At 33.9% G+C, this 25,976-nt stretch overlaps 1 protein-coding gene across 10 annotated transcripts; it reads left to right on the top strand.

Annotated features, from left to right (window-relative positions):
* The first annotated feature begins 1,028 nt into the window (after window positions 1-1,028).
* On the top strand, window positions 1,029-15,286 carry LOC114419187 (cold-regulated 413 plasma membrane protein 1-like). 10 transcript variants are annotated; one of them, XM_028384833.1, is made up of 10 exons: window positions 1,029-1,267; window positions 4,605-4,712; window positions 4,975-5,005; window positions 5,182-5,317; window positions 5,397-5,436; window positions 6,356-6,524; window positions 6,602-6,678; window positions 14,013-14,120; window positions 14,233-14,298; window positions 14,824-15,038. In XM_028384833.1, exons 2-10 carry the CDS (start codon window positions 4,611-4,613, stop codon window positions 14,896-14,898), a joined length of 804 nt encoding a protein of 267 aa, XP_028240634.1. In that variant the 5' UTR covers window positions 1,029-1,267; window positions 4,605-4,610; the 3' UTR covers window positions 14,899-15,038. The 10 variants fall into 10 exon arrangements, 6 of the variants coding, with proteins under 6 accessions (XP_028240634.1, XP_028240636.1, XP_028240635.1 ...); XR_003668187.1 differs by lacking the exons at window positions 1,029-1,267; window positions 14,233-14,298; window positions 14,824-15,038 and adding exons at window positions 6,779-6,863; window positions 6,971-7,075 and having other exon boundaries at window positions 3,095-4,712; window positions 14,013-14,121; XR_003668186.1 differs by lacking the exons at window positions 1,029-1,267; window positions 14,233-14,298; window positions 14,824-15,038 and adding exons at window positions 6,779-6,877; window positions 6,971-7,075 and having other exon boundaries at window positions 3,095-4,712; window positions 14,013-14,121.
* The last annotated feature ends 10,690 nt before the right edge of the window (window positions 15,287-25,976 follow it).

Raw genomic sequence — 25,976 nt, 5'->3', positions numbered from 1 at the left:
GTTATTAATTTTTTTGAATTATAGATTTTTTTAAAATAAAAAATATCTAATATATATAAATCTTTTTTAATTTTATATTATATCATTTTATATATTTTATTTTGAAGAGTTTACATATTTTAATTTTACCAATTTATAAGTAAATTTCATATATTAATATATAAATTATATACATAAATTATTTTTAAATTTGTATAAATTAAGTAAATTTTTTTATATATAAGTAAGACAAATTTTATTTTAATTATAAAATTAATAAATTCTAAATTTTTAATTTTCTAGATCTTTTAAATATTATTTTTAATTTTTCTTAATTTGTATAAATTACATAAAATATTTTTTAAAATAGTCCATACATTAGTGTATGTAATTTTAAAAAAAAATATAAATAAGAAATTTTTTAAATATATAACAATTTATTAATTTATATTAAAGTAAAAGTTTATTTGAAAATAAATATATGTAAAATTAAATATTAATTATTTTAGTTTAATTTATAAATTTTTATACACTACAAAAAGAATGACTTCTACTTACCGACGTCTTTTGCTTACATATAAATTAGTGTAAAATACTTTTACCTACAACTAATTAATGTAGGTAAATTTCAATAACTTGTACCTACAATTATTTGGCGTAGATAAATTCATTAAAATTAAAAAAAAACTTCTATCTGCAACTATGTACTTTGTGTAAGTAAAACTCCAAAAATTATTTGAATTTAAATATCAGACTCTTATGTTTTTAGTAAATATATTAATTAAAGAAAATATGTTAATTAATAATTTTAAGAATTAATTTTAATTTAGATTAGTATTCTTTTTACGGATTAATTTAATTTATCCTGAATTTTTTACTCAATAGAAGAAAAAATATTTAAAAAATGTAATTGTTAGTTTATACCGACGCCCATCGTGAATACTTGCACTGTTTGAAGTTTGGGAGGCCCATCGTGAATACTTACACTGCTGATTTTATTATTAATTTGATTTTATACTTCTCTCCGTTCTCTATTTTGTAGAGTTCTCTCCCTTTATACTTTCATTTTTTTCGATAAATAGAGTTCTCTCCATTCTCTATTTAGTAGTGCTGATTTTATTTCGTAGAGTTCTCTATTTGCGTTTTCCTTATCCCTATCTCTCTCTCTCAGCATTCAAACTCATTATCTCGTTTAACAAAATTGTTCCTCTCTCACAGAGTTCCGCAAAAGCCCTAGGTTCGACGCAATGATTTTTTTTTAGCGGAGCTGAAGAATCCCTAACCTCAAGTATCTCACTTACATCTTCACCTCTAATTTCACCTATTAGTGTCTGTGTGAGACATTTTTGAATTTCCTTTGAATGTCTTCATCTTCTATTCGATTTCTCCATACTCTATTTGTGTTTGAAGCATTGAATTTTGAAAATTTGAGAACTAGTAGAATTTTTATTTGTGAATGGATGAATGAATGAATCGAGTTGTGATTGATTTGTGACTTCACCACTGAGGTTGTTACCTTGTTGCTTGTGTCAGCCGCAAAACTCACCTCAGAGGCTAAGGTGTTCTTCTGATGAGACTGGATTATCAGCAAATGCAAAGATTGTTGATGAGATTGTTGATAGTTTTTCATTGATAGTCCTAGTATATAATAGGGACATAATAACCTATTTTTTAACAATTTCTGTAAAATATAGTCCTTGAATATATATACAACTTGTATCATGTTAACCATTCTTGTATCTCATTTTGATTCTTGAGAAAAACTAATTTAATATGTTTTGTGTAAATTTATTAATTTAAGGACTAACTTGTACACAATTGAATTCAGAGAAATAGCAAGTGAAGGATAATTCTAGGGATGGACTAGTCTAATGATTATAAAAATAAATGCCAAGGAAATATGGTTTTATCCAACAAGAGGTTGGACGATGGAATTCTGATATAGTTTTATCTGATGAGGTTAACATATAATCAAGAGATTCCATTATTTTATTTGAGCTGCTGAAGTGATCAAGAAATTTATGACATCAAACTCAAAATAAAAGGCCAGGAGAACAATTTAAAACTTATATTAGAAGATAAAATTATTGATATTAAAATTGTTGAAAACCAATCATCTTGGAAGCTTAAGCTCTTATGTGAACTGAAGACTCAATATTGGTTTTTATATCACTAACATGTCCCATCCAGCATGGACAAAGCACATGCCTGTTTTATCTTGTGCTAAAATGCAACTTTTGCTAGAATAACGGGGAAAGCAAGAATAAATCCTGAATACTTTATTCAAGGAGGTTTGAGGATCAATTATCTCAAAATATTAAGCTATTAGGGAAGTTTAGTTTAGTATCTCTGATAGGAATCTATACTTTAATGAATGTGTGTAAATCATCCTTTAATATGATTACATTTCTTAGTCCGAGGGTGGGGTTTTTATGTAATAGGTTTAAATACCTCTTGTATTCCCATTCCCATATGATAGACTGAGGGAAGTAAATAGAGGTATAGAACTGCCAAGGGCATATGGAGTGCTACAGAAGGATGATTTACACACATTCAGAATGCCTTGTGTGTTGCAATATATATAGCCAAGGTAGCATTGCTTGTGCTAACTGTTCCTTATTTAAGTCTAGAGCGGGAACATGCCTGTTTGGGTAGAACAAGGACAAACTAGTGCAGTAGTGTATGATAACAAAAATTGAATTAATGCAGAAACATTAGCTTGAAGTTTCCGTGGAGTTGGTTACTACAAATTTATAGTATCTATTTTTAGGTAATTTCTTCATTTCTTGGCCACGGGTTGCTTGTGATTTTGTCTCTTGGTGAAGCATTTTACTAATGTTTGTAGTAATTGTTGGGAGTGGCAAAAAATATTGTGTTGGAGTTAGAGCCTGATGGATCAAAATTTTGTGTTGGAGTTAAGAGTTTGGGCTTATTCTTTCTCTTTCTTCTTGCACAGGAATTTTGCTTTCCTCTAAAAAAAATAGTTTGGCTAAAGTATACAGTACAATATACTCATTACATTCCTAATTATAAAATTTTCTTTAAAAATTTGTTTGATTTTCTTTAGAAGATGGTTTTTAATTTTGATATATTAATTATTATTTTTTCTTTCATATTCTTATTTAATTATTCTTTCATTAAATATTTATGAAAAAAATTAAGTAAACAGAGACATACAAAATAATAATTTTAAAATAATAATATAATAGGCTTGTATTGACTTTCATTATTCTGGCAAGAACATAGGTGTCCTGAAAAATATTGTTCCCAAGTCTAAATCCATAAAATACAGGGGAACTATGAAGGCAATGCTCGATGCCACTTCATCTACACTAAATACTTGTGTTGCGTCTGCTTGATATCTTCTTTTAATTGTATTAGTTATTTTTTAGCTGAAATTTTGCAAGATGTCAATTGGAACATGGAACCAAGAAATAAACTGTATGGCAGAACTTATTTGAGGGTTAAATATTAAGACTATATGTGTAGAAACCTCAATTGAAAACATTTTCTAATTAATACTCCACTCACACTTATTGTGTATGTTTCTAGCATTGTATTGTTATTTCTGGGAATGTGAACTTAGGAATGCTACTACTAGCTGCTGCTAATGTCCTGATGCCAATACTCTAATATAAAGGTTTTTGGGAGAATAGATTGTTGTTACATCAGATTTGTGATGCTTAGTTCTTTGAGCAATTTGATTCAGGTAATTAGATATAGCCATAAAAAGCCTCAGTTGTCAGTTGTTAAGTGTACTGAACAAAGAACTATTATCTTCCTCAAGTTATTAGCATTTGCTGAACTTTTGTAGAAATTTATGATAGTGATATTTCAGTAGAGAGAGCAGTGTTATTAAAACAGGTTTGGGTTGGTTGGTGTAACCAGCGGCAGAACTAGTTTGGGTGGCATATTACACAAGTTGACCTCAAGAAACAGAGTTAAAGTGGGTTTAGAGGATCTGAAGAAGGGAGTGAGAGAGAGGATATTAAGGGATGATGAAAGGCGGCTATCCTTTTTTTAAAGGATTCGGGATGTGGGGAAAAGTAACTAGGAAATATCTCCTTTGGATATTTTCTTCTTGACCATGCTTCTTGTGAAACAGTGAAGCCTAATACTACCTCTTTATACTCTCTCTCTCTCTCTATATATATATATATATGTGTGTGTGCATGCCTTTCTCCTGTCTGGTCAGGGATGGAACCATCAAGCTAAGATGGATACAAGTAGAATTCTGTAGATATTTATAATTTATTTTTAGAGATGGATAACTCAAGCACTACTGTTTAATAAGAAATACCCTTACTTGTTGACACCACTAAAGCTTAGCATTAAAGAAACTTGAAACATTCTATTCATTGCCTAACTTCTAGACGTGTAATTTTTATCAATTAATGAAATTGAAGATAAAGTTATCTTATGATTTACAATTTTGGTCTCCACTGTATGGCTGCCTAGAGTTTATCAATTAAATAATTATGGATCATGATGTTTTCCAATTTCCACACGTTTTGTACATATAAGTTTGTCCATCAAACAACTAGGAACGGTATGGAGTCTAATCAATCAATTCATATTTCATTTTTGCTTATCCACTTTGGACTTTGCTTTTTGTGGCCTTTTAGAGGGAAATGCAGAAAGGATTTTCCCATGCACTAGTGAAGAAAGAAGCATATTCTCAACTCAACTACCCAACAAAAGGGATAAGAGACTGTCCGTTGAGACTTGAGAAGGTTCTTTCTATTGCATTTTTCCTACCCTGAATTTTTTTATGATTACCACTTTACCTTTGCCTCTTTGAAGAGCCAAAGCCTGGAGAGGACAAATGTCATTTAACTTAACCCATGCCTTCCATGATAGGTCACAAAATTCCTAGAGGCCATTATACAATGAGACTTTAGGCACAATAGAAAAATCAATTAACCAATATCACACACACATTGACGTTCTTCTCTTAAGGGGATAACAAAAACTATGACATTAACTCTATCGCAGGCAACAGTGGAAGAGTATACAATGCATGCAGGTAACACATCAAAATGATTAAAAATGCATGTTAATGAGTAATGCTACATATTTTTGTACCATGCGGCCTCTTCTAATGACATCGGAGCAATTATTGGCTAAATGTACACACAATGCAAATACAAGTTTGTTAAATAGTTATAACCCCTTTAAATTTATTTTACATACTACTACTAGGTATGTCTCCATTTGAGATGCAAGACATCTTACTGCCTTCCGGCACAAATGGTGTTAAAGACCTACACATTTCGGTTTCTCATAGTAGTAGCCTAGCTCTCTTTGCTTCTCTAGGAAAGAAATTATCAGTGCTCAGGTATGGTTGCATTAAGTACTAATTCATCTTGTCTGACGTAGTAAAAATTTGGTCATTGATGTATTTCCTTTTGTTACAGCTTGGACAGCGGCAACCTTGTTGTCAATTATGACCTACAGGTGAAGTTTGATTCAATATTTTGATTTGGTAATTTAGTAGTAATAAAGCTGTTGGAAATAGTTTGTAATTGCTATGTTTTGTGGTTTTTAAGATTGGTATTGCTTGTATATTTAACTTTTTATCCTCCTTGAGTTGAGCAAAGGTTTCCAGTCTCTTTGCATGTTTTTCCAAAGATGGCCGTTCTAAGTAACCATTAACTAAACACCATGAAGAAGATAAAAAAACCACTGATTTCCATAAAGGATGCAGTGTTGTAAGTAGATATCCAGAAAGTCTAGCTTTTTTCTCCAACCTTAGGCATGAACTAACTACAAATAGCATTCGGCAGGAGGGCAAGGCCATCAATCGCCATTAGTTCCCCTGATTCCAAAACCTCAAATGACATAAGAGAAAATCCTCCAAACTACTTGTAGAAAATTAGAAATAAATTCTTAAAATAGTTTTTTTTCATGCCCCTTTTCCCCTTGTTCTACTAATTTATTGCTCAAAGATTGTGATCTGTCACAAGTTGAGTTTACTAGTCCCTCTTTGGGGGGTTTCACCTTTACTGGAATTGTATTCCAGGTTCTTGCATGGTCTTGTTCATGGGATCTCAACAATTCACATTACATATATGCTGGACTACAAGTCAGCACTATGGTTTTGTATTTATTTGATGTGGAAACTTCAAATGCTAATCTTCATATAACTTCCTCGCATAATGGTTCTGTCTTGGTGTTTGATATGCACCAAACTGCTTCTGGCTTGAGATTCTCTACCTTCATATAACTTCAAATTTCAGAATGTGCCAAAATTTTGTCTCAAGTAATAAAGTTTTGTTGTACATAATTACATTTGAGTGTACCCACTAACATATCAAATGTTGAATTTTTGGTAAATTAGTGCTACTATTTAACTAAATTACTATTTGTAATGCAGTTTAACAGGGGTACAAGTGCCATGCAACATTATGTGGCAACACGTCCAATGTTCATTGATGTGGAAATAATGAATGCAGACACTAAGCTGGTTCTTGGTGACCTGGCTGGCCAAGCTAGTCCTAGTAATGTTGCTCGTGGGCTTTCCTCCTTGTACAAAGAAATCACAGGTTTGAATTATACTTTCTTCTGTTTCTAAAATGAAAATATTCTTGGCAGGACAATGATTGACAGTATTTTTTTACAGATACTGTTCATAAAGAAGCTGCAACAATCACGGCCGTATTCCCTTCACCAAGTGAAGTCATGTCAATTTTAGTTCAGGTACTAGACAACATGGTCTTCACTAAATATTGTGGCTTTGAATAGGTTGTATATTTTATTGTGTTCACAAAAACCAATGTTCTCATAATTCTGCATGTAGAGAGTTTTAGAGCAGTGAATCACTGCCCTTTTGGACAAACTGTTAGAGAAATCATCTCTTGTCAATTTACCTTCCGTGGAGGAAGGTGAGCTCCTATTAGTGAGTACGATTAACCAATTTCCTTCATTATTATCATCCAAGTGCCAGTTTTGACAGCAGGCTGATGCCAATGTACTTTGTATTTGATTTGAGGTTTCGGTATCTTCGAATGCTGGCAGTGGCGTATGAAAAGACCTAAGAGCTAGCAAGAGATCTACAAGCTGTAGGATGTGGTGACTTGGATGTTGATGGTGTAATGTAAGTGGTAGTCTAAGTGCTCTAGTCTTGCTTCATGGCAACTTTCAAGCAGGACATTTGACTCTATTAATTTTATGTACCTTACCCATCTTAGGAGGGCAGATTGCAATGCCAAGGTGCATCCCTAGTTACTAAACAGGTCATAGTCTTTCTAGTTAGGCTCTCAAATTGGCACCCTAGAATTGTCTTCTTATTAGAGGTGTTCATGTTAAACATATTTACCTACAGTTGAAGATGATAGATATATATTAAAGACTTTTACCTACAGTTAGGAGATGTAAGTAAAAGCTAATGACTTTTACCTACACACAATACATAGTAGGTAAAACCTATAGTGACAGACAATTAGTCATCATTATACGTCTTCTCAAAGTTGATGGAAGAAATGTCTATAGGACAAAGTCTATCATACATTTACCTACGGATTTTTATTTATAGTAACAGTTTTTGTCCGTAGGTATAGGTCATTTTTCTTGTAGTGATAATTCAAAAAAAAATTAATAACTCTTAACTAAGGATATATGTAAAATAGGTCAAGGACTAGGTCATAATAGGTTGCATCAAGTTTAAGGCATGGTCGATCCAATAAATAACTCGACCTAGCTAGACCTGTGAGTCAGTGGAACATAATTGACTCATTATATTTATCTTTAATTTGTAACATCCTTTTAAAAATTAAAAACAAAGAATAAACTGAAACTCAAAACTCATCTATTTTTAAAATTTAATTTTAGTTTTTTCTCTAATTTTTAATTTCAAGGTAAACTCATTTTAAAAGTTGTAATCCTATTAAATTAATTTAAGAATGTTTTTTGTGGTGATGACTATGATAACAACGCACATTACAAAAAAAACATTAAAATATATTTTTAAAATACTTTTATTGTAATAATATTTTTAAAAAATAATTTTAATATTTACAACAAAATTTCCAATATTGTACACAATTATGGGGTGCATTTAAAAATGATTAAAAAACACAATTTATAATCCAACCAAAGACTTTCCCTCTTTTACTTCCTTACAATTATAGTGTACTCCTTTTGGTCTAATCTTTAATTTAGTATATGTTTAATTTTTTTCATTTTAATTAATTAAATTTTAATGACATATTAACTAAATAAGTTAAGTTTAAGATTCAATTTGATCAAAATAAAATAAAATAAACATTTAAAATTAAAAATTAAATCAATATTATAGATTTTTTAAAATAAAAATATTAAAATTACTAAAATAAAAAATAAAAACAAAATCACATTTAAAGATTATAAAGAGACTAAAATTTAAATTTAGTCTTCAAAAACAAAAGTAAGATTCTAAATACTTTTGGAAACAGTTTACCTGAGTAGGTGAGAGAGGGAGGATAGACGTAGACTAGAGCTAGAGACTAGACAGTGAGTAGCGGGGGGGATCCAGACGCTACCCACGTCTTTATTGCTTTCCAAGATCCATCCCAAACCGTCTAATTTTAATTAACAGTTCCTTTCAAACCCACCATCCCAATCCAACCCATAGTTGCAACTCCTTCACGTCGAGAAAATTATTGTATGACGTAGTGGTCCGGACCGTACAATAATTTCTCCTTCACTTCACTTTACTTAACCCTCACCTTCTTCTGATTCGCATAGTTCCCTACTCCAACTTCATCCACCTATTCCAACAACCATCTTAACTTCCAAGAACCTTGCTGAGTCAATGCCCCAACTGTATAAGTGTATCTTTTGCTATGCTTAATATCACTTTCAAGTGATCCAAATCACATTCCACTTAGTTTGTTTTTGAGTTTCCCTTGCGAATTTTGCAAAAGAGCAACTGCTATGTAGCAATGAGAGATTTCTTTGAGGATCAAGCAGCGGAGCAGTTCTACTCTGATCTCAGGGACTTGACCCAACGTGTCATCAAGTTCGGTGTCTCGGATTCTGCAGTCTTCCTCCCACAACTCATCGCATCCATTACTGCTATGTATATATACTCTACTCCAACAATCTCTCTCTTTCTTGTGGACTAAGAGTAGCCACTTTTCCTTTGCATCTTGAATGATTAGCCACCAAGTATGTTTATTTATTTTTCATTATTAATGATTTTTTTTTGAGAAAAATTGTTTCACGTTAACCGATTAAGACCTCGGCAAATTTTTTCATATAGGCTCCTTTTCGAAACTAATTCCTGATATGGGCCTCTTTTCAAACTATTTTTTGTATGATGTCGTTTTTTACATAAAAAGCATACAACTCGCAGAAGTCATTGGCGAGTTTGGCCAGCCTTTGACACGTGGCACTGGTGAGACCAGTGCCATTGGCGATTTGAGCTCCACGGGACTCGCCAGTTTGACTGGCGAGTTGAGCTAGGTAAGCTGGCTAGCGTTGCAGAGGGTTGCAGACACGGGACAACTTTTTCAGGTTGGGAATTGCCAGTGGGACTGACGAGTTGTGCTTTATTTGGAACTGCCAGTAACACTAGCGATTTGCTCATTGGCTTTAAATAGCAGTGTGTTTTTTAAACATTACTCAATTGCCCAGTTTTTATTTCTATCATATATTTTATATATACTGAACATACTCACTTTTGCTCATTCCTCCTCCATTTCTTTGCTATCTTTTTGCCACCAAACACAACGATAGTATTTTTGCTTATGAAATCACAATATAATTTTAAACATCAATTTGCTTTCGAAACTAATATCTATATTATATTATAAACAACCAATTTTATATTTCATGCATACTTGAGTATCTTTTAATGTCACACTCAACAAATTTATTTAAATGTAGAAATAATAATGCAAAGAAAAATATCATAAGTAAATATAAGCAAACTACAAAAGTTTTTATAATAACTTAGACCCCAGTATCTTCGCAAGCATTATTTGTAAAATCCTTTAAAATATCATTGCATGTAGGAAGTCTTTTTTAGAGTTAACTTTTCTACGTGCTTGAACTATAAAAATATTTCCGTTCATAAGCGTGTTTTTCTCTTTATTTTTCTGTGGATTCAATTCATAAATATAATGTTAATAAATGAAAAAAAAATCAAAGCATATGAAAGCGAGATATTTGACTAAAGTGTTGAGAACTTGGCAACACTTCAGCACACGTTATATGATGAACGCACAGCAAATGTGAAAAGAGGGAGGCTATTTAAAGCTGATGATCTCAGCTAATCAATGAACAAATCGTCAGTACTACTGGCAGTTCCAAATAAAGCACAACTCGCCAATCCCACTGGCAATTCCCAACCTGAAAAAGTTGTTCCGTGTCTGCAACCCTCTGCAATGCTAGCCAGCTTACCTAGCTCAACTCGCCAGTCAAACTGGTGAGTCCCGTGGAGCTCAAATCGCCAGTGGCACTGGCGAGACCAGTGCCACGTGTCAAAGGCTGGCCAAACTCGCCAATGGCTTTTGCGAGTTGCATGCTTTTTATGTAAAAAAACGACACCATGCAGGAAATAGTTTGAAAAGAGACCCATATCGAGAATTAGTTTCGAAAAGGAGCCTATATGGAGAAATTTGCCTAAGGACCTCTTGTATGTTGGACCAAATATACAAGTGGGGCAATCCCCACGTAACTGATCTTTTTTTAAGTTTTTTTTTAAAAAGTTGAGTTAAGTCAAACCCACGTTCTAAGATATTTTGTATGTAATAACTTTTTGGTCTTGAGCACATATATCTTTCCCTGGAACTAAATGTGACACCCTCTATCCCTCACATATATACTAACAAAGGAATAAAAATTCAAATATTAATTAAAAGTATTTTTTTAAAACATTTTTAAATACAAGCCTTTCAAAGGGATAAAAGGTTCACAATCACTTTCTTCTACATCATATTCAAACTTGTCTAAATAAATAATAAAGTCATCGGCTCGAACAAGGTCGTCTGAGACTTCATACAATTAATATAAAACCCTATACCTCAATGTCATATCCTATCAGAATGTTGTGTCTCGACGTCCTTCAGCACAATATTCCTTAAAGCAGTTCACCTAGTCATCTGCTCCCCCGAACATAGAGTTCAAGATCATCACAGGATCCAAACACAAACAACAAACCGGGAGTGAGTTATCACATTCCTAACTAATAGAGAAACAAGACAACTAGATATACATATCATATAAACCAAATAAAACTTACTTACACATAATTCACGTAATTCCACCACTTTGTCATTCAAAATTCACTTTTCATCAATCAATCACACTTTTCAATCATCAATCACATTACACAGGAATCACACGCTCTGATCAAGACATAATAACACCTCAATTTCATAATAAACAATTAGCAAGCGCATGAGATAGTTATGCTAAGACTCAAGCCTATATGCAATGTGGTACCATGTCAGTGAAAAACCACCCTGGGGCGCTTAGGAGTACATAACAAGACACACCATACAATGGGTTTGTCAGGTCACTCTCACTAAGTAAGATCATAGGGAGATCAGTCAGGGTCATGATGTTTTGCGAGAATGCTCCAACCATATGAGATCAGCATAGGCTTAAAGGAGCACTCAAACCCGGTGACCCCCAAGGCCTACACTCCAAAGAGTCCGTCAGGGCCTCTCCCTCCTGATTCAGGTCCAACCCCTAAAATCATTTTAGCACACAGACACTGCTCGTGAATTATATAATACCCACGGCCTCACACTCGTGTTTTAAACACGTACAACATATTGCGCTACAATTTAACACTGGTTCCTAAATAGGAAACCTACACTTTCTCTTTAACACTGTGCATTTACGCTTTTCTCAAGATAACACTGGTCGGGTTATTGTACAATTCACAGCTTACAACACAAATAATGTCACATCAAGAGTTAATCACACACTTATTTACAACCAAAACTCATTCACAATTTCACATTTCATAATGTCACAATCCACCATCACATGTTTTCACGTATCTCACAATTCAACACCTATTCTACTTTACACTTTTACTCAATCTTAATAACAATATTATAATCTCAAGGCAACATATTATTCCACAATTCATCACATATTTCATTTATAAGCACTGCTCATGAATTATACAATACCCCCGACCTCACACTCGTATTTCAAACACGTTTAACACATTGCACTACAATTTAACACTGGTTCATGAATAGGAAACCTACATTTTCTCTTAAACACTATGCATAAACGCTTTTCTCAAGATAACACTGGTCGGGTTATTGTATAATTCATAGCTCACAATATAATTATTGTCACATCAAGCGTCAAACACACACTTATTCACAATCAAATATCATGCCCATAATTTAACATCTCATAATATCACATCAATCATCTCATTTTTACATGTATCTCGTAAATTGACACATTCAACTTTGTACTACTCAATCTTCACTATAATATTATAATACCATTATAATAACTTATTACACCTTATAACTCATGCACATCACACAATAATAATATTTGCATGATACAAAACATATATATGTATATGTATATAGTAAATTAAACTACATTGTTTTTTTTATCAAAGGATTTCTATAACAATTAATTTAATATTACATCAAAAGAAATTACCACTAGACATTAACCTTATAATTTTCATTAATTTATTATTCTAGTATTACAATAATTATATACACATAACATGTTGATCATCGTCGTAGAAAAATTAGAACAAGATAATAATTTATATAAAATAAGTCATTGAATAATATTATTTAAAATATAATTTACCTTAATAAAAAAAGCTTAATTTTTCTAAGGGGTTCACACTCAATACAAAAACACATCAATTTCATAGCAATTTCTCATTGGGACATCAACTGATTCATCAAACATATATAATTCACTGTAATAATTAAAAGGATAAAATGAAAATTGCAAAAATACCCCAAAACTCATTCCAATTGATATCTCTAAGGATCCCTACACATGTTCTCACTAATCCTCAATTGTGAATAACTCATCCCCTTACCTATGAGCGGACTCACGTGTCTTCAGCCAGCTATAGTAACGTCTCTAGCGGTTCCCTGAGATTCCTTCCGTTATTCCTCCGACTACTCCAATAGAATTCCCAAACGTCAGAGAGACGGAGAAGAGATTGAAATATCCACTTGTACTGTCTTCATGCGATTCCTTTTTCTCCCTCCACAAATATTTTCTCAAAAATCCCAACGGTGAAAGTGTGCGCAATTGAATTTCGAACAACATGTCCAAATTTCATGAAAATCCAACGGTTAACGAAACCGGGATCGTAGTTTTACCGAGACAGTTTTGGGTTTCTGCGGGAAATTAAAATACTACAATGCGAAGGGTTTTCCTCTCAGATGAGATATGATTTTGAAATTCCCAACGGTGAGAATGTTAGAAATTGGGTTGTTAACGTGGTACTAAAATTTCACGACGATCCAACGGTTAACGAGTCCGAGATCGTCATTTTTCTGAGACAGGTTTGGTGGGCTGCGAGAAAAAGAAAGGGTTTTGAGAGGAGAAGGGGAAAAACGAAAATGAGGCCAAAAAGAGACACCTGACTTAACATAACTATTTATACCTAGGGTACTCAGCCTATTATTTGCTCTATATTTATTTATTTTATAAAAACAAAATCTATTTTATTTATAAATAACAATTCTTTTTAATCTATATTACAAAAATTGGGATGTTACACCAATCCTATTTTAATCAGGTAGGATTACAATGGGCAGCAAAGGTTTTGGTTTTGTATGTAATATGCTAAGAAAGTTTGTATGAACCTTGAGAATTTCCGGAATATTTCATACTCATCATCTGGTGAATGTCTTCAAATCAATTTTATAAACTTGTGCAAACTTATTTTGTCTATTGTGCAATTTTATATTGCAAAACTTAATCTTATACTCTCTTTTTTTCTTTTTTGGCTTCAGCCTGCAAAGTGGTCTTCTGTAGACGAATTTCCGAGTTTTTCTACATTTTCACTGATAAGTTTTCTTTGTGAACTTAAGTTATTTGCTGATATTGGACCGTGCGAACTGGAAGACGGACATTCTTACATCACTACTCATTCCATTCATTTTCTTCAGCCTGCCTTCCTTGATTTTTCGCATCATCAGGTGATTATCTTATCATGCGTTATTAATTGTTATCAAATCCATGTCTTTGGTTCTCTCCAATATCAAAATTTTCTTGATAGTATCTTTCTACTTTTGTGGTTATACAGGACAGACTTTGGAAAATGGATTGCTTTCATTGCTATTGTATTGCACCTTTTGTTTCCAAGGCACTTCTCTGGTATGGTACATTTTTGCTGAGTATTTAGGCTCTTCTATATAAGATGCACATTACATGAGCGGTGTCCTTAAAAACTATTTGCTTCTATCCATTAATTTTAGTGTATAATACAAAAAATTTAAAACTAACTATTCCTGTAACTGGTTGAGCTTAGCTCAACTTGTATTTGTATCTGTTTTGGACTATGAAGCAGAGTCATTTTGTTGTGAAGTGTTGCATAGTGTACCACATTTCTGATACAAACACCTACGTGTTGGCTTGGACACTTGACCTGATACCTCTTCATATTACTAAGACTTCAAGGATACTAATATTATTATAAAAACATTGAATTCTTTTAGACATTCAGAAAAAATAGCTTAAAATATAACAGTATTAGAAAATGCTGTCTTGAAAATTTTTTTGTAACATTAACTTCTATAGGAAGAAAATGAATATTTAAGAGCACACAAATCTTGGTTATCAGTTTGGATATTCCCCTTTTCTTCATTAGTGACCAATAATGAGTCATGGCTGTTATTGCAGATTGGCTGGAGTTGCCTGCAGTTTTTATTCTTCTTATTGTTGCAGCTCCTGATTTCTTCACAAACACCTTCATAAGAAATAAAGTTGGGGTGATAATATGCCTTATCATTGCGTGTTGTTTGCTGCAAGGAAACATTTTAGCCGTTTGTGGTATTAGAATATTCCTTTTCATTCCCTGTAATTTGCTGCGAGAACGGGAAAACATTGGGGTAGCTATCGGATTAGTTGATGCAGTAGGCTTTGGATCATTGCAAGTTATAGTTTTCAAAATCATATTGTTAGTGTATCACATGTTGATGCCAATGCTCAACGTTATAGTCACAAAAATATATGCAGAGTAGCAAATTTAGGCTTGGTCGTTGATGTACGTAAGTGAGTGATACATTTTGTTGTTGTTCACCTAGTGCAACAAGACTATTGCTGTTAAAGATGATAATCTAAATGAATGAAACAATTTGTCGCCTGTTGCATTCATTTGGTAGAATATGATATGTTAACTCCTTGTAAGTATATCGGGTTGCACAAACAATATAAAATTAAAGTTAAAGTATCATATCCATAGAAACTTATATAATACTCGACAAAATAATAATGTTAACTAACTATGATTATCGAAATAACGGTGATTTTCATTGGATTGCGGAAATATAAATAACAATAGCATAAATAAATAAAAAATAGTACTTTTATGAAGCGATAAAAAAAGATAAAATAATAGAGAATAAAAGAGTTTGGATTAATTTCACTATATCACTTCTGATGAGGGCATGACAAGGACTAAGGGTAAGGAACCTTTAGAAAGACTTGGAGGACCTATGGCAAGAGCTAGAACAAAGAAGGCAAAGGAAGATCTTCAACAAGTGTTAACCATGCTATTTGAATTTAGGCCTAAGTTACAAGTGGCGAAACTTCAGATTGTCAATTGCATCATGTTCCAAGAAGAGTAGAGGGCGCCACCTTTGTTGAGTGATTTTATAATTTTGTTAGTTGAAATAAAGGTCAAAACTTGTGTTAAAGTGATTGTCAATTCTCTTTGGATTTGCACCACCAATGAGCTTGTTTTAATTTGAAGAAATTAAGGTTTAATAAGGTGGAAAATCTAAGCTTGTGGTTGCCTCTTGGCTGACCAAGAGTTGCACATTTTTACACATGTTTTTGTGTCTTAATTTTACTTTTAATTAGGTATAATGATACCATCAATTGTTGTTATTGGTGATCATTTCATCTTCTCACTTTTGTAACCAACTTGATGTCATTCCTATTTATGGATTGTGCATTTTCTAATAAAAATCAGACCTTGAATTGAGTGAGTTTTAATCACCTTCTAAAATGTGAGAGTGAATCTCCTTAGTTACTTGAGTGATTCAAGAAATTAGTTTATCAAGGAACATCACCTTGTGTGTGACACCAATTTCGGAGGAGTGATTCTTCCAACCACCTTCTTCATTCTCCTTCTTCATCATTCTAAATCTTCATTCGACCTAAACAAACTCAGAAATTGTTTTTCCCCAACCAGCCACCATAATTTTACCTTAAACTCAAATTTACGGATTATTTTTTTCCTAAAAAATTTGCCAAACTTAAATCAGCCTTTAATCCCACTTGAACACCATTGTTATCATCATCATTCTCCATCTAAACACATTCAGACTTTGAACCAAATCCCTTCCATTCAGCCCTCCATAAACTCGCCACTTTCTCTCTCCTTATCCATTCCATTTTCTAAATTTCATACAAGTAAAAAAAAAACCTTTGAAGATCCATCCTCAACTCTTGTGTAAATGGATTTACATCATTTTGGTTATCAGAGCTTTTGGTTCAAGGGTTTTTCAAGACTGCTTGGGCTGAAATTTCTTGGTAACATCCTTCTAATTTCTTCTTTGTCATTTTATATTTCCTTGTTCATGCTATTTTTTATTGAGGCTGAACCGTTGCAAAAATTAGGTCTTTAATTTCTTGTTAAAAAAGAAGGCAAAAACTTATTTTTTTTTTTAAAAAAAAAAAATATTTGGGCTGAATGGTTCATGCTATAATAGCTTTCAAAAATTCTTGAAGGTAATATAATTGGTTGTTAGAAGGTTTGAATTACCAAATTTTGAAGTTTAATTCCTTCAAAAAAAAATCCCATTATGTAGTTGTTGGAATTTTTGTCCTTGTTCTAAGCCTTTGTTAGCCTAGCCCTAAGCCTTTTCCTTGTCACATATTGGTGGTTGAAATTTGTATAAACTTTCTCTTGAATTTCTTTAGAACTCAAGGAGAATTCTAGAGTGGAAAAAGGCAAGAGTGCACAAAATTGAAAAAAAAAACATATTTGAGAGATACACTTGAGTGTGGTGAGCTTCTATTTTTTTATAACTATTATTATTTATATTTTGAATATGTCAGCTGGTGGTGAACGTCAATTGGATGGGGCACAAAGATTCTTGTTGGATGCTGTCAATGCTCAAATGCAAAGACTATTGAGAGAGAACAACGAGGAATTGTATGAAAGAATTGAGCGATTAGAGAATCGTGAACGTCATGAGGAAGAAAGGAGAGGAGGAAATGATGGTGGTCCAAGGCTAAACCGAATTGAAGGAGTCAAGCTCAACATTCCCCCCTTTAAAGGCTAAAGTGATCCGGAGGCATATTTGGAGTGGGAGCTCAAGATAGAGCATATCTTCTCATGTAACACCTATGAGGAGGCCCAAAAATTAAAACTAGCAGCTGCGAAATTCTCGGATTATGCTCTTGTGTGGTGGAACAAATTGCAAAGGGAGAGAGCTAGAAGTAAGGAGCCTTTGGTGGAAACTTTGGTGCCGGCAAGCTATACTAGGGACTTAAAATTCAAACTTCAAAAGTTGTCCCAAGGTAGCAAAGGTGTTGAGGAATACTATAAAGAAATGGGGGTGCTCAAGATTCAAGTCAAGATAAAAGAGGATGAAGAGGTAACTATGGCTAGATTTCTTAGTGGTTTAAATAGTGATATCCGTGATATTGTTGAGCTGTAGGAATTTGTTAAAATGGAGGATTTGCTTCACAAAACAATCCAAGTAGAGAAACAATTGAAGAGGAAAGGTGTGGCCAAAAGGAGTTCCACTAATTAAGGTTCTTCTAGTTGGAAAGACAAGAGTAAAGGGGCTGCCACCTTTAATGCAACACCTATACCATTAAAAACTCCTCCAAAATTCCAAGAACAATCCTCAAAAAAGAGTCGTGATATGAAGTGTTTTCATTGCCAAGTGTGACACCCTCTACCCCTCACATATATATTAATAAAGGAATAAAAATTCAAATATTAATTAAAATTACTTTTAAAATATTTTTAAATACAAACCTTTCAAATGGGTAAAAGACTCGCATTCACTTTCTTCTACATCATATTCAAACTTGTCCAAATACATAATAAAGTCATCTCGGCTCAAAGAAGGCCATCTAAGTTTCATGCAATTAATATAGAACCTATATCATAATGTCACATCCTATCAGAGCGTGGTGTTCCCATGTCCTCTAGCATGAGGTTCTTCATAGTCATCCACCTATTCATCTGCTCCCCCGAACACAAGTTCAAGATCATCACAGGATCCAAACACAACAACACACAGGGAGTGAGTTATCATAGTCCTAGCTAATAGAGAAACAAGACAATTAAATATACATATTATATAAATGAGATACCACTTGCTTAAACATAGCTCATGTAACTTCACCACTTCGTCATTCAAAATTCACTTTTCAATCATCAATCACATTACACAAGAATCCCACACTTCGATCAAGATATAATAACACATCAATTAGCAAGCATATGCAACAGTTATGCTAAGACTCAATCCTATATGCAATGTGGTACCATGTCAGTGAAAAACTACCCTGGGGCGCTTAGGAGTACATAACAAGATACACCACACCATGGGTTTGTTAGGTCACTCTCACTAAGTAAGATCATAGGGAGACCAGTCAGGGTCACGATGTTTTGCGAGAATGCTCCAACCATATGGGATCATCATAGGCTTAAAGGAGCACTCAAACTCGGTGACCCCCAAGGCCTACACTCTGAAGAGTCCGTCAGGGTCTCTCCCTCCTGATTCAGGTCCAACCCCTAAAATAATTTTTGCATGCAGACACTGCTCATGAATTATACAATACTCACGACCTTACACTCGTGTTTTAAACACGTTCAACACAATTGCGCTACGATTTAACACTGGTTCCTAAATAGGAAACCTATATTTTCTCTTTAACACTGCGCATCAACGCTTTTCTCAAGATAACGCTGGTCGGGTTATTGTACAATTCATAGCTTACAACACAAGTAATTTCACATCAAGTGTTAACTACACACTTATCCACAACTAGAATTCATTCACAATTTCACATCTCATAGTGTCATAATCCACCATCACATGTTTACACGTATCTCACAAATTAACACATGTTCAACTTTACACTTATACTCAATCTCAATAACAATATTATAATCTCAAAGCAACATGTTATTCTACAATTCATCACATACTCACAATTTGAATCATCATTTCATATCCTCAATATAACAATTTATATAAAAGACTATCACAACATGAGGACTAAAACCCCTCAAATAATATTACACAATTATATCAAAATCATAGGTCGAAATATACAAATATCAGGAGCACAATTTATCAAGCAATTTTCATTAGGACATCAATATTTTATTTATAATCATAAAGGAAAAATTGTAATTTAACAAACATCTCAAAATAAAACCTCAATTTAATCCTTTAAGGATCCCTACACATGTTCTCACTAATCCCCAACTGTGAATAACTCATCCCTTACCTCTAAGCGGGCTCACGTGTCTTCCCACAGCGATAGCGTCATCTCTAACGGTTCCCTAGGATTCCTCCAGTTTTTCCTCCGACTGCTCCGATAGAGTTCCCAAACGTGAGAGAAACGGAGAAAGGATTAAAACCTCCACTTGGACTATCTTCATGCGATTCCTTTTGTCTCCCTCCACGAACATTATTTCGAAACTCCCAACGGTTAAAACGTGCACAACTGAATTTCGAACAATATATCTAAATTTTATGACAATCCAACGGTTAACAAAATCGAGATCGTAGTTTTACCAAGACAACTCTGGGTTTCTGCGGGAAAGAGAAATGCTACAATGCGAGGGGTATTTCTCTTATCTCAGACGTGATATCGAAATTCCCAGCGATGAGAATGCTCGGAGATGGGTTGCAAATATGCTATTTAAATTTAAAGACGATCCAACGGCGAATGAGTCCGAGATCGTCATTTTTCTGAGGCAGGTCAGATGGCCTGCGGGAAAAGAAAGAGGGTTTTGGGAGAGGAAGAGAGAAAAAACGAAATTGGTAGACAGAGGAGGCTGAGAAGTCAGTCTGAAAACTGACCTAGCATGTCGCTATTTATAAATAGGGGTATTCACGACCTATTATTTACTTTATTTATTTATTTTTATTATTTTATAAAAAAAAGAAACTCTATTTTATTCTCCATCAAATGAATAATAAAATACTCTTCTTATTTTCTCTCAAACCATTATTTTATTATAACTATTTTTCTTTATTTATTTAATTATAAAACATCATTATTCTCTAAAATTTTATATACGAAAAAATGGGATGTTACACCAAGGCTTGGGACATTATGCATATGAGTGCCCTAACAAGAAAGCCATGATTCTTAGAGATGGAGAGTATATTAGTGAGTCCGAAGTTGAAAAGGGAGAAGAGAGTGAGGATGATGAAGAGGAAGTGGAGAAAACACTGGAGGGAGAATTGTTGATGATTAGACGGTTACTTGGCCATCAATTGAAGTCTATGGAGGAAAGTCAAAGAGAAAAAAATTTCCACACTAGATGTTTGATCAATGACAAAGTTTGCATGGTGATCATTGATGGAGGGAGTTGTACCAATGTGGCAAGTGCAAGACTTGTGTTTAAATTGAATTTAGTCACAAAACCACATCCTAGGCCGTATAAGCTTCAATGGCTTAGTGAGGATGGAGAAGTGCAAGTAAGGAAGCAAGTGGAGTTGGATATTTCCATTGGAAAGTACAATGATAAAGTGCTTTGTGATGTTGTTCCTATGGAGGCCAGCCACTTACTCTTGGGGAGACCATGACAATTTGATAAGAGGGCTAATCATAATGGTTTCACCAACAAGATCTCTTTCACGCATCAAGGCAAAAAGATAGTGCTCAAACCATTGAGTCCACAAGAAGTGTGTGAGGATCAAAGAAAAATGAAAGAGAAAATTCTTCAAGAAAAGAGAGAAAAAGAAAAAGAGATCCAAGCACTTGAGAGTTCAAAAAGTGAAGACAAAAAGAGGAAAACACAAGAGAGGAAAAAGATGAGTGAAACACTTGAAGTGAAAGAGAATTTTCTAGCTACAAAAGGAGAGGTCAAAAGGTTGTTTCATTCAAAACAACCCCTATACTTGTTGATTTGCTAAAATTATGTTTTGACCACTAACACTTTTGACAATTTTGAATTGCCTTCTAGTGTGAAAACTATTTTGCAGGAATTTGAGGATGTGTTTCCATCAAGTGTTCCAAGTAGGTTGCCACCATTGAGGGGAATTGAGCATCAAATTGATCTCGTGCCTGAAGTTTCTTTGTCTAATAGGCCAACTTATAGGAGCAACCCTTAAGAGACCAAGGAGATCCAAAGACATGTGGAAGAACTCATTGGTAAGGGATGAGTAAAGATAGCATGAGTCCATGTGTTGTCCCAGTAATTTTGGTTCCAAAAAAAGATGGTTCTTGGAGGATGTGCTCCAATTGTAGAGCTTTAAACAATATTACCATTAAATATAGGTATCCAATACCTAGACTTAATGATTTGCTTGGTGAATTACATGGTGCTTGTTTCTTTTCCAAAATTGATTTGAAAAGTGGTTACAATCAAATAAGGGTTAAAGAAGGAGATGAATGGAAAACCGCTTTCAAAACTAAATATGGATTATATGAATGGTTGGTTATGCCTTTCGGTTTGACTAATGCACCAAGAGCTTTTATGAGATTAATGAACCATGTTTTGAGAGAATTCATTGGTAAATTTGTGGTGATGTACTTTGATGATATCCTTGTTTATAGCGTAACCCTTGATTTGCATATTGCACACTTAAAATCGGTGTTGTGTGTGCTTAGGAAGGAACAATTGTATGCTAACCTTGAAAAATGCATTATTTTTGAAAGACCATGTTGTGTTTCTTGGTTTTGTAGTGACTTCCAAAGGGGTACAAGTTGATGAAGAAAAGGTTAAGGCTATCCAAGAGTGGCCTACACCTAAAAGTGTGACCGAGGTGAGAAGTTTTCATGGCCTAGCAAGTTTTTATAGGCGATTTGTGAAGGATTTTAGTACATTGGAAGCACCTTTGAATGAGGTAATTTAAAAAAAAATTGTTTTCAAATGGGGGGAGAAACAAGAAGAAGCTTTCAATGCTCTTAAGCAAAAGTTAACCAATGCCCCCATACTTGCTTGGCCAAATTTTTCAAAATCTTTTGAAATTGAATGTGATGCTTCAAATGTTGGGATTGGGGCTGTATTGTTACAAGAAGGTCATCCAATTGCTTATTTTAGTGAAAAATTAAGTGTTCCTACCCTTAACTATTCTACTTATGATAAGGAGTTGTATGCCTTAGTGAGAGCGTTGAAAACATAGCAACACTATCTTTATCCCAAGGAGTTTGTGATCCATAGTGACCATGAGTCCCTAAAATACTTAAAGGGACAAGGAAAGCTAAATAAAAGGTATGCCAAATGGGTGGAATTTCTTGAGCAATTCCCTTATGTTATTAAACATAAAAAGGGAAAAGGAAATATTGTTGCGGATGCCTTGTTAAGGAGGCACTTTTTGCTTTCTATGCTTGAAACAAAAATGATTGGATTTGATTGCTTGAAATAAATGTATGAAGGAGATGACACCTTTGGTGAAATCTTAAAAAATTGTGAAAAGTTTTCTAAAGATGGTTTTTATAGATATGAGAGCTACCTTTTCAAAGAAAATAAATTATGTGTACCCAAGTGTTCTACTAGAAACTTGCTTGTGTGTGAAGCCCATGAAAGTGGGTTGATGAGACATTTTGGGGTCCAAAAGACCTTAGATACATTGAAAGAGAATTTTTATTGGCCTAACATGAAGAAAGATGTGCAAAATTTTTGTGAGCGTTGTATTGTTTGTGAAAAGGCCAAGTCAAAGGTAATGCCTCATGGTTTGTATACCCCTTTACCAATTTTGGATTCTCCATGGATTGATTTATCAATGGACTTTGTTTTAGGACTGCCTAGAGCAAGTAATGGTAAGGATTCCATATTTGTCATTGTTGATAGGTTTTCTAAAATGGCTAATTTTATTCCTTGTAGGAAATTTGATGATGCTAATCATGTGGCGAATTTGTTCTTCAAGGAAGTGGTGAAACTCCATTGATTACCAAGAAGCATTGTTAGTGATAGGGACTCCAAGTTGGGTACTGAGTTACTATTTTCTATTACTTGTCACCCTCAAACGGATGGACAAACGGAGGTCATTAATAGGACTTTGGGTACCTTGCTAAGGACTGTTTTGAAAAAGAATCTTAAAAATTGGGAAGTTTGCTTACCTCACATTGAATTTTCTTATAATAGGGTTGTGCATAGCACCATTATTTGTTCTCCTTTTGAGGTTGTTTATGGTTTCAATCCACTAACTCCTCTTGATTTGTTGCCCATGCCTAATATTTCAGGTTTTAAGCATAAGGAAGGACAAGCCAAAGTGAACTATGTGAAAAAGTTCCATGAAAGAGTCAAGGCCCAAATTGAAAAGAGGAATGAGAGTTATGCTAGACAAGCAAACAAGGGGCGCAAAAAGGTTGTTTTCTAACCCGGAGATTGGGTTTGGGTTCACATGAGAAAGGAAAGGTTTTCGGAGCAAAGGAAATCCAAGCTTCAACCAAGAGGGGATAGTCCATTTCAAGTACTTAAAAGGATAAATGACAACGCATACAAGATTGAATTTCCCGGTGAGTATAATATGAGTACTACATTTAATGTGTCGGACTTAACTCTTTTCGATGCAGATGGAGAAGCCGATTTGAGGATAAATCCTTTTGAAGAGGGAGAGAGTGATGAAGACATGGCAAAGACTAAGGGCAAGGAACCTTTAGAAAGACTTGGAGGACCTATGGCAAGGGCTAGAACAAAGAAGGCCAAGGAACTCTTCATCAAGTGTTAACCATGCTATTTGAATTTAGGCCCAAGTTACAAGTGGAGAAGCTTCGGATTGTCAATTGCACCATGTTCCAAGAAGAGTAGAGGGCACCACATTTGTTGAGTGGTTTTATTAGCATTTTGTTAGATGAAATAAAGGCCCAAACTTTGTTAAAGTGACTGTCAATTCTCTTTGGATTTGCACCATCTATGGGTTTGTTTTAATTTGAAGAAATTAAGGTTTAATAAGGTGGAAACTCTAGTCTTGTGACTGCCTCTTGGCTAACCAGGAGTTGTGCATTTTTCCACATGTTTTTGTGTCTTAATTCTAGTTTTAATTAGGTATAATGACACCATCAATTGATGTTATTGGTGATCATTTGTCATAATTCTAGTTTTAATTAGGTATAATGACACCATCAATTGTTGCTATTGGTGATCATTTCATCTTCTCACTTTTGAACCAACTTGATGCCATTCCTATTTATGGGCTGCACATTTTCTAATAAAAAATAGACCTTGAATTGAGTTTTAATCACCTTCTAAAGTGTGGGAGTGAATCTCCTTAGTTACTTGAGTGATTCAAGAAATTGGTTTATCAAGGAAGACCACCTTGTGTGTAACACAAATTTCGGAGGAGTGATTCATCCAACCACCTTCTTTATTCTCCTTCTTTATCATTCTAAATCTTCATTCGACCTAAACAAACCCAGAAATTGTTTTTCCCCAACCAGCCACCATAATTTTACCTTAACTCAAATTTACGGATTATTTTTTTTCCTAAAAAATTGCCAAACTTAAACCAGCCTTTAATCCCACTTGAACACCATCGTTATCGTCATCATTCTCCATCCAAACACATTCACACTTTGAATCAAATTCCTATTTATGGGCTGCACATTTTCTAATAAAAAACAGACCTTGAATTGAGTTTTAATCACCTTCTAAAGTGTGGGAGTGAATCTCCTTAGTTACTTGAGTGATTCAAGAAATTGGTTTATCAAGGAAGACCACCTTGTGTGTAACACAAATTCCGGAGGAGTGATTCTTCCAACCACCTTCTTTATTCTCCTTCTTTATCATTCTAAATCTTCATTCGACCTAAACAAACCCAGAAATTGTTTTTCCCCAACCAGCCACCATAATTTTACCTTAACTCAAATTTACGGATTATTTTTTTTCCTAAAAAATTGCCAAACTTAAACCAGCCTTTAATCCCACTTGAACACCATCGTTATCGTCATCATTCTCCATCCAAACACATTCACACTTTGAATCAAATCCCTTCCATTCAACCCTCCATAAACTCGCCACTTTCTCTCTCCTTATCCATTCCATTTTCTGAATTTCATACAAGTAAAAGAAAAACCTTTGAAGATCCATCCTCATCCCTTGTGCAAATGGGTTTACATCAACTTCCTCATGCAAAAAAAATCACTCATCTAATTCAAAATTCAATTATTATCACCAACTCAAAAAAATACTCAAACTTCAATCCTTCGGATAGAAAGAATCTAAGACCTTGGATCAAATTATCAATTCCTCAACTAGTCTAACCAAGTGGCTTGCTTTTAGAACAAGAGTTAAAATATGACTAATAAGTTTTGTCCTATTCCTAAACAAAAAACCTAATAGGTGTTCCTTTCCATTTCTAAGTTCAAAAGTATTTTCCAATTATAATTCAAACCACAACATCAACCAAAGGGTGATCAAACCAAAGAAAACAAGAATGCATAGAAAAAACACTTAAAATGAACAATAAACAGAGATTAATAATCAAAATGTAAACATAAAGACAAGTTCAGTTACATTAACTCCCAAAATGGATAAATCTAACTACATAACTACAAGAAGAAAATAAATGAAAGAGCTTCATAGCCTTCACCCTCAACCTTAGACAACTCCCTCGACCAAATGTTCTTCAATTCACATCCTTGGAGCTTACACTACTAGAAAATACACTTTCAACATCGGT

This window comes from Glycine soja, chromosome 7, assembly GCF_004193775.1.
Source record: "Glycine soja cultivar W05 chromosome 7, ASM419377v2, whole genome shotgun sequence".
In the NCBI taxonomy this organism is placed as follows: Eukaryota; Viridiplantae; Streptophyta; class Magnoliopsida; order Fabales; family Fabaceae; genus Glycine; species Glycine soja.
Note: the sequence above shows the minus strand (reverse complement) of the source record. Positions and strands in the feature narration are given on the sequence as shown.

What these genes read in the sequence shown, in the direction of transcription:
- LOC114419187 (XM_028384833.1), top strand. Translation starts at nt 4,611, where the DNA reads ATGCAGAAAGGATTTTCCCATGCACTAGTGAAGAAAGAAGCATATTCT. An exon ending in GTCCGTTGAGACTTGAGAAG is followed by an intron (nt 4,713 to 4,974) that starts GTTCTTTCTATT and finishes ACTCTATCGCAG; the next exon opens with GCAACAGTGGAAGAGTATAC. An exon ending in CTTGTACAAAGAAATCACAG is followed by an intron (nt 6,525 to 6,601) that starts GTTTGAATTATA and finishes ATTTTTTTACAG; the next exon opens with ATACTGTTCATAAAGAAGCT.